Genomic DNA, 15,200 nt, shown 5'->3' on the forward strand with positions numbered 1-15,200 from the left:
GCGCTTGATTGGAGCCAATTTCATCCTACAACAGGACAATGACCCTAAACACACCTCCAAATTGTGCAAGAACTATTTACAGCAGAAGCAGGCAGCTGGTATTCTATCATAGGTAATGGAGTGGCCAGCGCAGTCACCAGATCTGAACCCCATTGAGCTGTTGTGGGAGCAGCTTGACCGTATGGTACGCCAGAAGTGCCCATCCAACCAATCCAACTTGTGGGAGCTGCTTCTAGAAGCGTGGGGTGCAATTTCTCCAGCTTACCTCAACAGATTAACATCTAGAATGCCAAAGGTGTGCAATGCTGTAATTGCTGCAAAAGAAGGATTCTTTGACGAAAGCAAAGTTTGATGTAAAACAATGTTTTTTCAAATACAAATTATTATTTCTAACCTTGTCAATGTCTTGACTCTATTTTCTATTCATTTCACAACAAATGGTGGTGAATAAGTGTGACTTTTCATGGAAAACACAAAATTGTTTGGGTGACCCCAACATTCAAACGGTAGTGTATATACTGCTAAATATACAGCTGCTGTATGTCCTGCAGGACTGGGTGTATTCTTTCCAGTCTGACACAGTGCTCTCTGTTGCCACCTCTGTCCATGTCAGGAACTGTCCAGAGCAGGAGAGGTTTTCTATGGGGATTTGCTACGGCTCTGGACAGTTCCTGACACTGACAGAGGTGGCAGCAGAGAGCACTGTATCAGAATAGAAAGAATAGCTCACTTCCTGCAGGACATCCAGCAGCTGATAAGTATGGGAAAATCTAAGATTATTAAAATAGAAGTAAATTACACATCTATATAACTTTCTGACACCAGTCGATTTCAAAAAATTTTTCTCTCTGAAGTACCCCACTGGCGAATAACCATGGCAGATTTGATAAAGGATAGTCTGAAGTCATGGGTGCACTTTGGGAGGGCAAACAAGGCATAAGCCCCAGGTGCTGAGAAATAGGTGGAAACTACTAGCCTGATATGGAAGATTTCCTGGACCGGATAAGAATGTGTATCCACGATCTGCCGGCTGACCTTTCTTTTAGCATAAACCAACAACAGGTGGAAGACTGTGAGAACTGCACGGTGACAATAGCCTTGTTATGCTTGGCAGATCTTTGTATGCTATGTGGTTTATCCAGTTTTAGGGTACAAACACACACAGCAGATACGCAGCAGATTTGATACTGTGTTCAGTTATTTAGAGCTAGTCTGCTGCGTATCTGCTGTGTGTGTTTGTACCCTCAGGCTTCTTTTTCATCACCAAACACGATAGGTCCTCCTATTTGCCAATAGACCATGGAAACAGCAGACTTTTCTAACACTTTGTTACTGTCCCCCACTCCTCCCTTTTATTAGAACATTATAAAACAAATTGTATTGTAGGTTTGGAATGGTCTCAGAATAATCTGACGTGGCTTCAACCACACGTTCCTATAATGCAGTACAAGTAAGTACGGTACTTCTGTATGATCCACTCCATTCAGGTCTTACCTTTCCTACAGTGGTCTTATAAGCCGTTTTGATTTCCTGGCGTTGGGCAATAGTCCTGTTTGTGATCACATCAATGACGGCATCTTCGTCCGTGCCTGAAAATAACGGAGGAAGATGGGTACAAGATAGAAGTGGTGGGCAACAACCCACAAACACACACATATACATTATATATATATATATATATATATATATATATATATATATACATATACAGTATATACACACACACACACACTGTAATAGTGTCGGTAAATATAAAACACTCTGCTACCGACCTGCTCCTTTAAGGGTTAAAGCTACTGTTGGGGTATTACCATTGGCACCATGAGACAATAGATATATTCCTGCTGTGTCTGTGGTATTGTATAGGCTCACCAGCCTGTGTAAATGCCATTCATACCCACGTACTTACAGTGCTCGCTGTATACACTGATCTATTGTCCATCCTGACTAAAGAACAAAACTACAATAAGAGACTGTCTACAGTGCTCCTGGCTCTATGGTGACTAACTCTGATAAAAAGAGACTATAGAACTAAAACAAATGTAACTTTCTGCACTTTCCCTGAACAAACACAACTAGAGTACTTCTGGAGAGAGACCCGGGGACAGGTACATGTATCATGAGGCTTTTCTTCATCTGTCCTGGGACCCCATGAGAACACTGGATACTGTGCTGCTATAGCGTTGTCAGCCACAGTCAATAACAATGCTATAAATATAGCACCTATATAACAGTATAAGCCCTAAATATACTGCACTTTAGTACATTCAGCAACTCAGTCCTGACGCTCTTTCAATGCAGATAGGGACTTCACAGCTAAGTAATGTTATAAAGAATGTTGAATGTTCCCCAATATATAAACACTAACACTCGGCACACATATATACACGCACGCACACAACCTGTCAATAGAAGGGAAAGTTTGCTAGATTAATGTATTTGCAAAAATGTTCAACTTGACAAGGCTTACAAGTTTGTCTATGTTAGTCTAGTAGGGAATAACCCTTTAAATTTCACTTTTATTGAGAGGCCTTTGCAACATCTAATACAGTGGTCCCTCAACATACAATATTAAATTGGTTCCAGGACGACCATTGTATGTTGAGACCAAAATTCTATGGAAAACTGGCCCAGGTAAAGAGCAGCACAGGACATGTAGTATCACACAGAGAATCACTACTAGACAGCCAACCAGTGCAGGCACCTCACTAATACTGGGGTTTTACCCGTAATATGGCCAGTTTCATTGGTTGATCATCTAGTTATTCACATGTGCCACAGATCCTGACTGTCTGTAGCATTGTATCTTGGGGTCATTGTAAGTTGAGGGGGTCACTGTAATGGCACAGCATTGCTACAGAGACATTTGGACAAAAAAAAAAACAAAAAACAGGCAGGCAGGACAAACACACCTAAGTATAACGCATTTCAGACCTAGAACCTTACTCACTTTGCTCAACTCTAGTGTAACACCCAGCTGTCAACACTGGGGGCGCCCTCAGTTCTCCACTTAAATGTTATATGATGTAATGACAAAATTACATGTATGTCACTGAATCGTTTTGTGGTTGCAATCTATAGAGAGGCCTAATGAAATATGTGTATTAAGCTCAAGTATTGTGAATTGACCTCTTAGTAAAATAATTTTTATATATAGATATTTTTTTTCACATGCACACCACAGCAAGTGTGTTTCCGCAACTCTTACTGGAATTGCAATATAACAGAGGTTCTCGCACTCACCCATCCCTTTCATGGCTTTCCGCAGTTTCTGCACATCTTCTGCTGCATTGAAGTTTGAGTACGGTTTGATGGTTCCCTTAGTTCCAGCCTGCAAATATGTACAGGACAATGTAAGACAATGACCAGACACAACTAATCACTGTCGGACTGGACTATCTGGGGTCCACCAGAGGAAATGATCCTGGAGGCCCACCAATGAAGAACCAGTGAGAAACATGTCAGTCAGTGTTAGTATAGGTTCTAAAGCTGGGGGCCCACTGGAGGATCCTCCCATTCTCTAGTGGGCCATTCCGGCACTGCAACTAATGTAACAAGAACAGTGACGGAATGGATGCCAAACGTGTGTGTGCCCTACAGGTATAGCCATGTAAGGATGAAATAATGATAGTAAAGAGTCTTGCGATATGTGAGGATGTTCTCGTCTCTGCGCTTCTCATTTACACAGGAAACCTCAGTTATAACAACTACAGGGTCTAGACAGGTCTAGAGGGGAACTATACATGGCGGATTTATTTCTATTGCTTCTATAGAGAGTGAGAAAACACAGACAAACTGAGGGAGAAAAGATACAAACCCCATGGAGATTTTGTTTTGGGTCAGATTCTAACCCCTATAAAAGGGGCACTCTGGTGAAAAAGATTTAAAATCAACTGTTGTTAAATTTGGAACAGACTTCTATTTAAAAATATCAGGTCTTCCAGTACTTACGAGCTGCTGTATGTCCTGCAGAAAGTGATCTGAGACAGTGCTCTCTGCTGCCACCTCTGTCCAAGACAGAAACTATCCAGAGCAGTAGAGGTTTTCTACAGATACTTGCTACTGGTTTGGACAGTTCATGTCATGGACAGAGGTGGCAGCAGGGAGCACTGTGTCAGACTGGAAAGAATACACCACCAGAACAGCCAGCAGCTGATAAGTATTAGTAGGCTTCAGGTTTTAAAATAGAAGTAATTTACAATAAGTAAAAGTTATTTTACTACCTTTCCATGGTCTTTTATTCTTTCCCTCTGCTTTTGATGTACACTGTCTTCTCTGTTGTATTTATTGCCTGTCTTGTAAAAAGTCTATCAGACCTCCTGTTCCTGTTGTACATTCTAGCTGGGAATTCAGCCAAGTGTACCTCCCTCCTACTATGTGGGAGGCTTCTGTGGGTGTAGTGGCTGGGGTTTTAGTCAAGAAAGGTTAGTGGAAGGAGAATAGAGCTGGCTGAATTTACAACTAGAGTGTACAACAAGAAAGGGAAGTCTGTTACCAGGTGAACATTAGGCAAAAAGTGGCACTATGAAGACAACAGGGAAGACAGAATGAAAATGGAAAAAACAAACATACATCTAAATTATTTACTAATATATGTTCATTTATTAGACAGCTGGAAATAAGTTTAGTCCTTACAAACCCCCTTCAAGATGTGGTTGTAGTCCAGTCTAAGAATCTGAAGCTTCATATATGACCTAATACAGTATATATAAAGCGTATACAGGGAATCCAGCCCCTTAAGCTCTCACATCTAGTCAGTCTATGTATGGAATGTACTGGATGGCCAGCACAGCACTACATGTGGCTATGAAGATATTCTCCTCTTGAAGCAATATGTATGGAGTGAGGTGGGCCGTATAGACTGCTATGGGTGTCACATTACGTTTCCATACAATACAACAGTGTTCGGTGTAACAAGGCTAAGTTTCGGTAAAGCAGTCAGATATCTGTAACTCCAAACCCTCACAGCCACACTAATCCCGGATACACTGCAGTTACCTGCCTTACATCACCAGCATTAGGTTTCCTTGGGGACTCCCAGTTTGTTTTTGCTTTGAATAATAAGGAATCCCTATAGTTCTCAATTATAAGATCCCCAGCGCACAGTCGGCTGTTTTCCGTACAGACAATAAGTCTCACTTATCTCTGTGATTTACATTGCCCGGCTCTAATATGGAGGAAATAAGCTGTGTATATTTCTCAGTCTCCATTTACTGAGAAAAAAAAAAAAAAAAAAAAATGGACCCATCAAGTGGAAAATTAGATCAGGTTCCATATATGATGTATGCAGGGGCGTAGCTAGGATTCACGGGGCCCCATAGCAAAAAAATTAAAGCCCCCCCCTCCCCTACGCACAACAAAAAGCACTGCGCATATATATCTGCTTTACTGCTGGTGCACTGATAACCCCTGACCTCTGGACATTTTTCTTTCCTACTTGATTGCTAGCTGGAGAACAGAGGTCAGAGGTTATCAGTGCAGTGAAGTAGAGATCCCTCTTTTCTGTTTGTTAACCTTTTCTTTGTGTTGCAGCATGTAAGTAAACATTGGGTCACTTACACACTACAGTACATAAGGGGTTAAGCAGAAGGAGACGCGCGCGCTTACCTTCTCCCCCAGGGCCTCCTCCAGCATGGGCTCCATAGCAACTGCCTACCCTGCCTCTATGGTAGCTGCGCCACTGGATGTATGGTGCTGTGTTTTGCGGCACTGAATTAGATATACTGGTACAGATACCATAATCCTTAGTAATAGCCACTATAAGCAGGTTTGGATGCCCTATCCTGCTGATAGTATCACTGGGGGTCAATAGGTATTCATTTGTGTTTTTTTCCTCAAATACAATCGTATGACCTGTATAGCAAGCAGCTTTTGCTATAATTTAAATCTTAAAAGATTGCAAGAGTAAAAAAAACACCCACAAAATACTTTGAACAAAAGCCAGACATAGGGACCTTCTTATCCCCCCCCCCCATTCTCTCATTCTCTAAATATTTTGTATTTCTTTTTTAATAAATATGATGCTGTTCAACCAAAGTTTCATTTAAAATTTTGCATCGTTCATGTCAGTAGGGGCATCAGTGCATTATGGGAGCTCAGCGAACTGTCTGTGAAATGTAGATAAACAACATACAAAACATCAAAAGGTTTTATTTTGACCTGAATGGAGGGAAAAAACACCAAATAGCAAAAACTCAATTTAAGATAAGCGAAAGCTTTTTCATGTGAATTTTAATAGCGAATGTTCAAAAGTGGAGTTTACCTTTAAGTAACCTAGTAATTGGGGGGGGGGGGGGGGCACCATTGTGCCAACGAGTTCAGCCCAGACAGCTTCCCTTCAAAACAATGACGGTATGACTATAATGGATGTGAAAGGATCATTGGGAAATTTAATGAAAGGTGATTTCTTGTAGCGGGTGGAAGCGGCGCTCTGCACAATCCATTTACAGCCGATGTAATAAAGTTATCGATCTGACAACATATGGGGACACATGCGGAATACTTACTGCAGCCATGATTTCCTCCTAATGGCACACCACAGATGATCAAACAGATGTCACCTGCAATAAAAGCAGATAAAAGGTTTTACAAAGGGGAAACAGGATGTATAAATCCACATCTGATCCGCTAGATGTATAAACAGCAGGTAAATGGTGGCAGCCTGTAGTGTCACAGAGTCCAGAGTTACCTGGTTATCTGGCACCTGGAGCCCCACCAGATAAAACTTTAATGAAATTGTCTCTATAAAGATATACAGCTATTCTGGACAAGCCTACTGAGTGGGGTGAAAAAATGTAAAGAGAACCAGACACACACACGCAAATCTTTATATTATATATATACACACACACACATACATACACACACTGTCCATTCTACTTATATCATGTTATAGAGCAAGAAAAGCTGAGCAGATTTATATATAGTTTAGTAGTAAAAAGATAAACTGTAATGATTATAAGCCCTGCTCATACTAGGCTTAGAAGTCCAGTGGGCGGAGTCACTGACTGCATTCCTTATATGAGCAAGCATATGGTGATTGCTGTCAGTCACTGATTAGGACTGCCCACTGGACTCTTCATCCCACAGAGCACAATTTATACTCAATCTTTTACCATTACAGTGCTTAAAGGGAATCTGTCAGCACTTGCACTCGACCCGAGGTGCACTGTAGGTGGTATCACATCAGTTAGCAGGTTACCTGTGGCTATTTTGTCGGTGGAAGGGATGCTGCACAATATCGATTTTTTAACTGTAGTTTACCGACCACCTCTCTGCACTAAAATCAGTTTTCTAGCTATAACCATATATTAGCGCTATATGTGTATACATGTAAACACACTATAACTTTATATATCCACGTAGCTATCATTCCGACCACTGCTTTTAGAGCAGAGAGGTGGTCGGCAACCTAGACAACGATCTGTCAACATTGAAAGGAAAGATAGGCATAGCAGGAGAATGCAAAAAGTATGCTAAAATCATGTATTTGCAAAAATATTGAACTTGAGGAGTCAAGTATAACAGTATAGTAGAAAAGACCAGATTCCTTCAGTTCACTTATTGTTGCAAATCTTTAAATACAACAGTCTCGTTTCAAACCTGTCTGGTTCTTATTCATGGTGTCTGGATTAATTAAGAATAAACGTCCATCTTGGGGGTCACCATAGAGTAAGTAGACTCTTGGGCACCTGACGCTGATCACTACAGTGGTAACCTTCATACGCTTCTCCTTCAGATATGGTGCCCAAGAGTCTACTAACGCTATGGTGACCCCTAAGATGGATGTTTTTTCCTTTATTAATAAAGACACCATGAATAAGAACCGGACAGGTTCGAAACACGTCGGTTGTTTTTAAAAGATTTGCAACAATAAATGAATGCATTTTAAAGAGAGCTGATTGATATACCCCAGAATCCAAGCGCTTTACCTTTGTGCTCACTTGTGATTGCACAAAGTAGCAGGAATCTATAGACTGGGTGCTGACCACGCATGTTTCCCTAAGTTGAGATGGGAATACCTCCTTAAAGTGGACACAGAAGTGAGAGTTTTCTGCAAGATCCAAAAGCAAGATACATCTGTACATCTGGCTTCTATTGAGATAGCAGTGGGCATATTCCTTTGTTGTAGGAAATGTTCCGGAAACGGTTTCCTTTAGAAAATATACTGTGTAGTTTCCAGCCCGGACAGAAATAGGGAAACGATGCCGGGATATAACCCGATTACTCCAGGAGTCGGATCCCTGCACGTATTGCCTAGAGGCCTCCATTAGCTCCACAACCAAAATTATATAAAAATTTAATCTCGGACTCCTCATTACAGGAAGATAACCTAACTTGCTCTTTTGCAATGAACGAAAGAGATGAAACACTGATCACCAAGGGTTAAAATACATCACCTACTATTTGCATCACAAATTGCCCCAAAATAAGCCTCCCCCCCCCATCTTCCTTATTTGTTTAGTGCAGTGACCGCCCCCTACATAGACGGTCACCATACACCGAGAACATAAACTTCCTGACTCATGTGATCACGGATGCAAATCCATGTCACACTGTAATCCTGGAGGTTTTTGCCGAATTTGACTCATTTTGCTTGTCTTGATCTTTTTCTTTACTGTGGTTAATGATTTGCAAGGATCTAATATTTCCTCCCCGTCACCTGTCCCTCAGTCGGCTTATACAGCGTCGCCTACGATCTACCTGTGGGCGGCATTTAATCCACCATAGTTTATAAAAGACATTGTGTGAAAGGTTTTCCATAATAGCATAAAGGTATATACATTAACATTTAAAAGGACTCTGTCATTAGTTTTATGCTGCCTTAAATTTAAGACAGCATAAACTAGTGATATAAATGCTGAACAGATCGCTATATTACTTACATCATTCTGTTCAGCCGTTCTAATATGCAGGAGAATAGGATTCTTGCCACACCCCTCCCCCAACTGCTGATTGACAGTTGACTGCCTATACACAGCATGGATAGATAACTGCCAATCAGCAGCTGATGGGTGGAGTTTCCTGCTTCTCATGAATTTCCAGGACTACTGAGCTCATGCACATAATGGAGAGGACTACTTTTTGTCCATGTTATTCAGGAGGATATCTCCGAATCAGCTACACAGAACAATGTAAGTGATACATCATACTGTTCAACTTCTCTGGCACTAGTTTATGCTACCCTGAGAGAGGACGGCATAAACTCACTTACAGTCTCTAACAAAGAGTTATGTATAAAATGGGAACATAATAGACAGTACAGTAGATAAGTAGGTCAAGCCCCCTCATAACAGATCCCTGGTGCGACTAGTACCCGCTTCGCCCATGACTAAATGCACAGTTGGGCCCCCTTGGCAAACCACATCTAGATGCAGGCACCATTATCGGCACATGGAAACATACAGTGGCTTTGGATAGCACGGTGATGTTCCTACCAGACCTAGATCACAGGAGCACAACCAACATGACAGAAAATCATATGAAAAAGGAAACTGGAATAAGCAAATGGAAAAGCTCCTTGGAGCCAGCAGCAGGCAGGGGAGACAGACATCCATTTGTAATTTACTCTTGGCAATATTTGTGACTCCAGTAAGTATTATGAACTGCTCCACTGTGGTTAGGCATATTTGGGAGAGGTGCACAGATTTAGCCACTCTTTATTTGGTGATAGATGTATCCTATTACTATAGGAACCTTAAAGGGGTATCTCGGAGGGGTAAAAATAAATAGTTTTCAAATCAATAAGTGCCTAAAATTTATACAGATTGGTGACTTTTTTTTTTTCATTATTTTTAAAATTTACCAGTCTTCCAGTACTTATCAGCTGCTGTATGTCCAGTATGTAGCACTCTCTGCTGCTACCTCTGACCATTACATTAACTATCCAGAGCTGTAGCAAATCCCCATAGAAAATCTCTCCTGCTCTGGACAGTTCCTGTCATGGACAGAGGTGGAAGCAGAGAGCACAGTGCCAGACTGCAAAGAATACACCACTTCCTGCGGGACTTACAGCAGCTAATAAGTACTGGAAGATTTTAGATTTTTTAATTATAATTTACAACTTTGTATAACTTTCTGACAGCGGTTGATTTGAACACAATCTTTTCTCTCTGAAGTACCCTTTATGGTATCTGTATAAAACAAATGTAAAGTCCATAGAATCAGAACCGCACCCTGAACCTCATTAACATAGTAGGGATTTAGAGGGAAAATTAAATTAGGGCTTTGTTCACATCACAGTTGTTTCATCTCTAGCACATATACATTGGTAAACGAAGAAATGGATTCCTCCTATGTATACACGCACGAACAGTCATGGACCCTATTGACTTTAATGCCATGAACATAAAGCAACTAGTGAGTATTTTTTGGTCATTCCTTGAAGGTACATGTGTATTGACACCAAATTTTTTACCTGTATGCTCAGAAAAACATGAATTACTAACCGGTAATTGCTTTTCCTCGAAGCCCATGACGGCACCCATGGAGAGGTCCACCTCCCGCTCCTCTGGACAGGAAACAGTTCACTGGATCCATAAAAGAAGAGACCGCCCCTTCATCGCCAGTTCGTTACCAAGGAAACTCAGGAGCATATCTAAATCTTCTTTGGAAAATCAATATATTTTCATTTTTTTTATTTTTTTTTTTTATTTTTTTTTTAAACTTCTACTAGTTTAATATCATATAATACTTCTTATATGACTATCTCAATACAAAGTCTTACTACTAGTGTAAGGTCAATATATACAATATTAGGGAGGGTATTAGGCGGGTGCCGTCATGGGCTTCGAGGAAAAGCAATTACCGGTTAGTAATTCATGTTTTCCCTCTCGCCCTATGACGGCACCCATGGAGACTAGAATAGGAATTACGCCTAGGGTGGGACCACTGCCTGCAATACCCTTCTCCCAAAGATTAAGTCTTCTTGAGAGGATAACTGGAGCCTATAATGCTTAAAAAAGGTATGGGGGGAGCTCCACGTAGCAGCCCTGCATATTTGCTCAATAGACACTGAGGCTCTCTCTGCCCAGGATGTGGCTACTGAACGGGTAGAGTGAGCTCCGAACCCTGATGGTACTTCGATACCTGCGGTTATATAGGCAGAGGAAATGGTGTTCTTAATCCACTTAGCTATCACCTGGGCAGATGCAGCCTTCCCTCTATTCTTTCCCTGAAAGAGTATTAAAATATTATTGGAAAGCCTCCACTGTTCTGTATTCTGTAGATAATGAATAAGACATCTCCTGACATCTAGACAGTGAAAACGAGACTCCCCCTCATTAGAGGGTTTGGGGCAGAATGAGGGGAGTACCACTTCTTGGGATCTGTGGAAATCAGACACTACTTTGGGAAGGAAGGCTGGGTCTGGAGATAGTATCACCCTATCCTCTCTAATAGACATATAGGGTTGCTGAATGGAGAAAGCTGATATTTCTCCTACTCTCCTGGCCGAGGTAATAGCTAGAAGGAAGGCTAACTTCTGAGAGAGAATCTTGATGGAGAGATCTGCTAAGGGTTCAAACGGAGGTTCTGTTAGCTGGGAGAGAACTAGATTCAAATCCCACGGTGGGAGCTTGGGCTTGATGGAAGGGAAGATTCTATCTGTTGCCCTCATGAACCTCCTAACCCAGGGATGTTCCGCCAGTTTAAAGTCAAAGAGGGAACTAAGAGCTGAAATCTGGACCCTAATAGTACTAGGCCTTAATCTCTTATTTAGACCTTCCTGTAGGAAATCTAGTACTACTGGGATATCTGGTGGAACTAATACATTAATGGGTTTGTTTACAAACCTACAAAATGCTCTCCAAGTTCTAAGATATATCTCTGATGTGACTCTCTTTTTACTGGCCAGGAGGGTGGTGATGACCTGCTCTGAAAGCCCCCTGTCTATGAGGATCTGCCTCTCAATAGCCATGCTGTCAGGTGGAGATTCTTGACTTCCGGATGGTAAATTGGACCCTGACTGAGAAGATCCGGAGTCTCTGGTAGAACCCAGGGATCTGTAACTGACATGACCCTCAACCAAGAGAACCACACCCTCCTGGGCCAGAATGGCGCTATCATGATGACCAGAGCTTTGTCCTGCCTGACCTTCCTGAGAACTCTGGGGATCATCCTGAACGGGGGGAAGGCATACAGGAGTCCCTGATTCCAAGGATGGGCTAGCGCATCTATCCCTATCGGGTTGTCTGATGGGCTCAGGGAGAAGAACCTCTCTACCCTTTTGTTCGCTTTGGAGGCGAAGAGATCTATTACTGGAAGACCCCATTTGGCACAGATCTGCTGAAACACTTCTACTGACAAGCTCCACTCCCCCTGGTTTAACTGGTGTCTGCTCAGGTAGTCTGCTTTTACATTCTCTGACCCCTTTAGATGTAATGCTGTGAGGGAGGAGAGATGAGGTTCTACCAGTCTGAAGATGAAGTGTGCGACTCTCATTAGCTCTCTGGATCTTGTGCCCCCCTGGTGATTTATGTACGCTACTACCGATGAGTTGTCTGACTGGACCTTTACATGTCTGTCTCTTAGAAGGGGTAGGGCCTGGGATAGGGACATGAAGACTGCCCTCAGCTCTCTGACGTTCTGAGACAAGGCAGCTTCCTCTGGCTTCCATAACCCCTGGAGCATGATGTCTGTTGTGTAGGCTCCCCAGCCCCGAGGGCTGGCATCGGTAGTTAGGATGACTTCGTCTGAGCGTACCCAGGGAACCCCCTTTTCCAGATTTTTTCTCTGGGTCCACCAACTTAGGGAACGTACTGTCTGTGGAGAGAGAACACATAGAGAGTCTAAGGAGTCTGTAGATCTATCCCACTGAGAGAGGATCTGTGTCTGCAGTGTTCTGGAATGATACTGGGCCCAGGGGACTGCGGGAATGCAAGAGGTCATTAGACCTAGAACTGACATGGCCTCTCTGACTGTAGTGCTCTGACTGTACATGAGGTGTTCTATTTTAGTCAGTAACTGGGTCACTTTACTAGCAGGTAGGAAACATTTCTGAACACGGGAATCTAGGAGAATTCCTAAGAATTGGCAGGTGTGAGAAGGGGTCTTGACTGATTTCTCCTCATTTATTTCCCATCCTAATTTCTTAAAAATGACTTCCGCCTGTGTGATCTGAGATTGTAAGATCTCCGGAGAATCAGCCACCAGGAGAAAATCATCTAAGTATGGAACAATGATGATATCTTGTTCCCTTACATGTGCCATCACCTCTGCCATAACTTTTGTGAATATTCTGGGGGCCTGTGAAATACCGAAAGGCATGGCCCTGTATTGTAAGTGGAGGAAGGAGCCCTTGAACCACACCGCAACCCTGAGGAATCTCTGGTGTTCTGGGTGAACTGGAATGTGATAGTACGCATCCCTGAGGTCAAGGGTCGCCATGGAGCAATCTCTAGAAAGATTCAGAATGGCTGAAGATATAGTTTCCATTCTGAATCTTTCATAGGTAAGGAACTTGTTAAGGGGCTTTAAATTAATTATGGTACGAAAGGTACCATTTGGCTTCCTGACCAGGAAGAGAGTGGAGTAGAAGCCTGCTCCCCTCTCTTCCGCTGGTACAGCGACCAATACCTGTTTATCCAGGAGAGACTGCACCTCAAGTTCCATGGCCTGTTGACGCTCTGGATCCCGGAATTGAGTGGTGACAAATCTACTGCCTGGAGGGGACACAAACGAAATTTTTAAACCATCCTTTATTGTGTTCAAAATATTCTTACTGGATGATATTTTATCCCACTCCTGGCTATATAGCGAAAGGCGACCACCCACCGGGGCCTGGCGTCATTGGGGATTGGGTTTTTTGGCAGACTCAGCAGCATTGAACAACAGCCCTCTACCCCTTCTAGAGGTCCTCCATTCCCTTCTACCTGAAGGGCCTCCCCGCTGACCACCCCTACCTCTGCCCCTATAATTACTTTTGGGAGGCTGGGGTACCACTGGAAAACCCTTCTTTCTATCTGAAGCTTTCTCAAGGACTGCATCAAGGGTGGAACCAAAGAGAAATTCCCCCTCACAGGGTACGGCACATAGTTTTGCCTTTGAAGTAATGTCCCCTTTCCAGTCCCTTAGCCAAACTGTACGCCTTGCAGAGTTGGATAAGGCAGCAAATTTGGCATTTAGTTTTAAGGTATCTGCTGAGGCTTCCGATAGAAACTTGGCTCCCTGGCTAATATTGGGGAGGGCAGCCAATAATTCTTCCTTAGGGGCATCGTCCCTAATCTTTGCGGTTAGTTCCTCAATCCAAATGTCCATAGATCTGGCTACAGATGTGGCCGCCACAAGAGGCTTAAAAGAAGCAGCAGCTGCCTCCCAACCTTTTTTAAGGTAGACCTCTGCTCTTTTGTCCATAGGGTCCTTTAGGGTAGCAGAGTCATCAAAAGGCAGGACCCCTTTCTTAGCTATCTTCGCTAAAGGTGCATCCACTTTAGGGGCTCTATCCCAAACAGCTGTCTCCTCTTCATTAAAGGGATACCTGCGCTTCATTGCCCTGGGCACGAAGAACTTTCTGTCTGGGTTGTTCCACTCTCTTTTAATCAGGTCTTTAATAGTATGGTGGATAGGGAATACCTTTCTCTTCTTTGGGGTAAGGCCCTGAAACATTCTGTCCTGTACAGTCTTGGACACAGGACTGTCCTCTAGTTCCATAGTGCGTCTTACTGCACTGACTAACGGATCAACCTCTTCTATGTTGGACTCTAAAGGTTCCGACTGGTGAGACTCGGTACCAATCTCCTCACCAAAATCCTCTGTCTCGGACATAGGATCCTCCTCATCTGCCACCGTGCTGGGACCAGGCCTAGGTTCAGACCTGGAGGATTCTCCAGTCTCCACGGGGACTAGGGTCTGTGAGGGAAGGGATGATTTAATTTCCCCTTTAATAAGCTCCTTAATGTCCCTCATGAAGGATGGTGTTTCTTCCTCCAGGAACCTATTACGACAGGAGCTGCATAATGTTTTATTGTGACTACTCAGCTTTCTGTCACACACAGGACATTCCCTGGACTTAGTACGGGATGTCTTCATCTATAAGAAAAAATATACATACTATGTGTAAATATCTCAAAGCATCATAAATATTGTGAGGGTACCAAGTTAGCCCTTGTCATACCGGTTGAGTCTCAGAAGGGGTCTCAGGATTATCTGCGCGCTCTTCCATTGTAAGTTGATGTGTCTGCAGAGTTTGCACGGAGCGTGCT

The 15,200-nt window shown here is 42.8% G+C and overlaps 1 protein-coding gene across 2 annotated transcripts in view; it reads right to left on the minus strand.

The window, feature by feature from the left end:
- ANXA4 (annexin A4) overlaps nt 1–15,200 on the minus strand; it is a 67,103-nt gene that overhangs the window by 29,570 nt on the left and 22,333 nt on the right. For both annotated transcript variants that reach the window (XM_069943158.1, XM_069943149.1), the window contains exons 2-4: nt 6,507–6,560; nt 3,244–3,331; nt 1,495–1,589 (exon numbers count right to left, since the gene is read on the minus strand). In XM_069943158.1, coding sequence (XP_069799259.1) covers nt 1,495–1,589; nt 3,244–3,331; nt 6,507–6,515 — 192 coding nt within the window. In that variant the 5' untranslated portion in view covers nt 6,516–6,560. The remainder of the gene's footprint in view (nt 1–1,494; nt 1,590–3,243; nt 3,332–6,506; nt 6,561–15,200) is intronic.

The sequence above is a fragment of the Dendropsophus ebraccatus genome, chromosome 1, assembly GCF_027789765.1.
Source record: "Dendropsophus ebraccatus isolate aDenEbr1 chromosome 1, aDenEbr1.pat, whole genome shotgun sequence".
Classification (NCBI taxonomy): domain Eukaryota; kingdom Metazoa; phylum Chordata; class Amphibia; order Anura; family Hylidae; genus Dendropsophus; species Dendropsophus ebraccatus.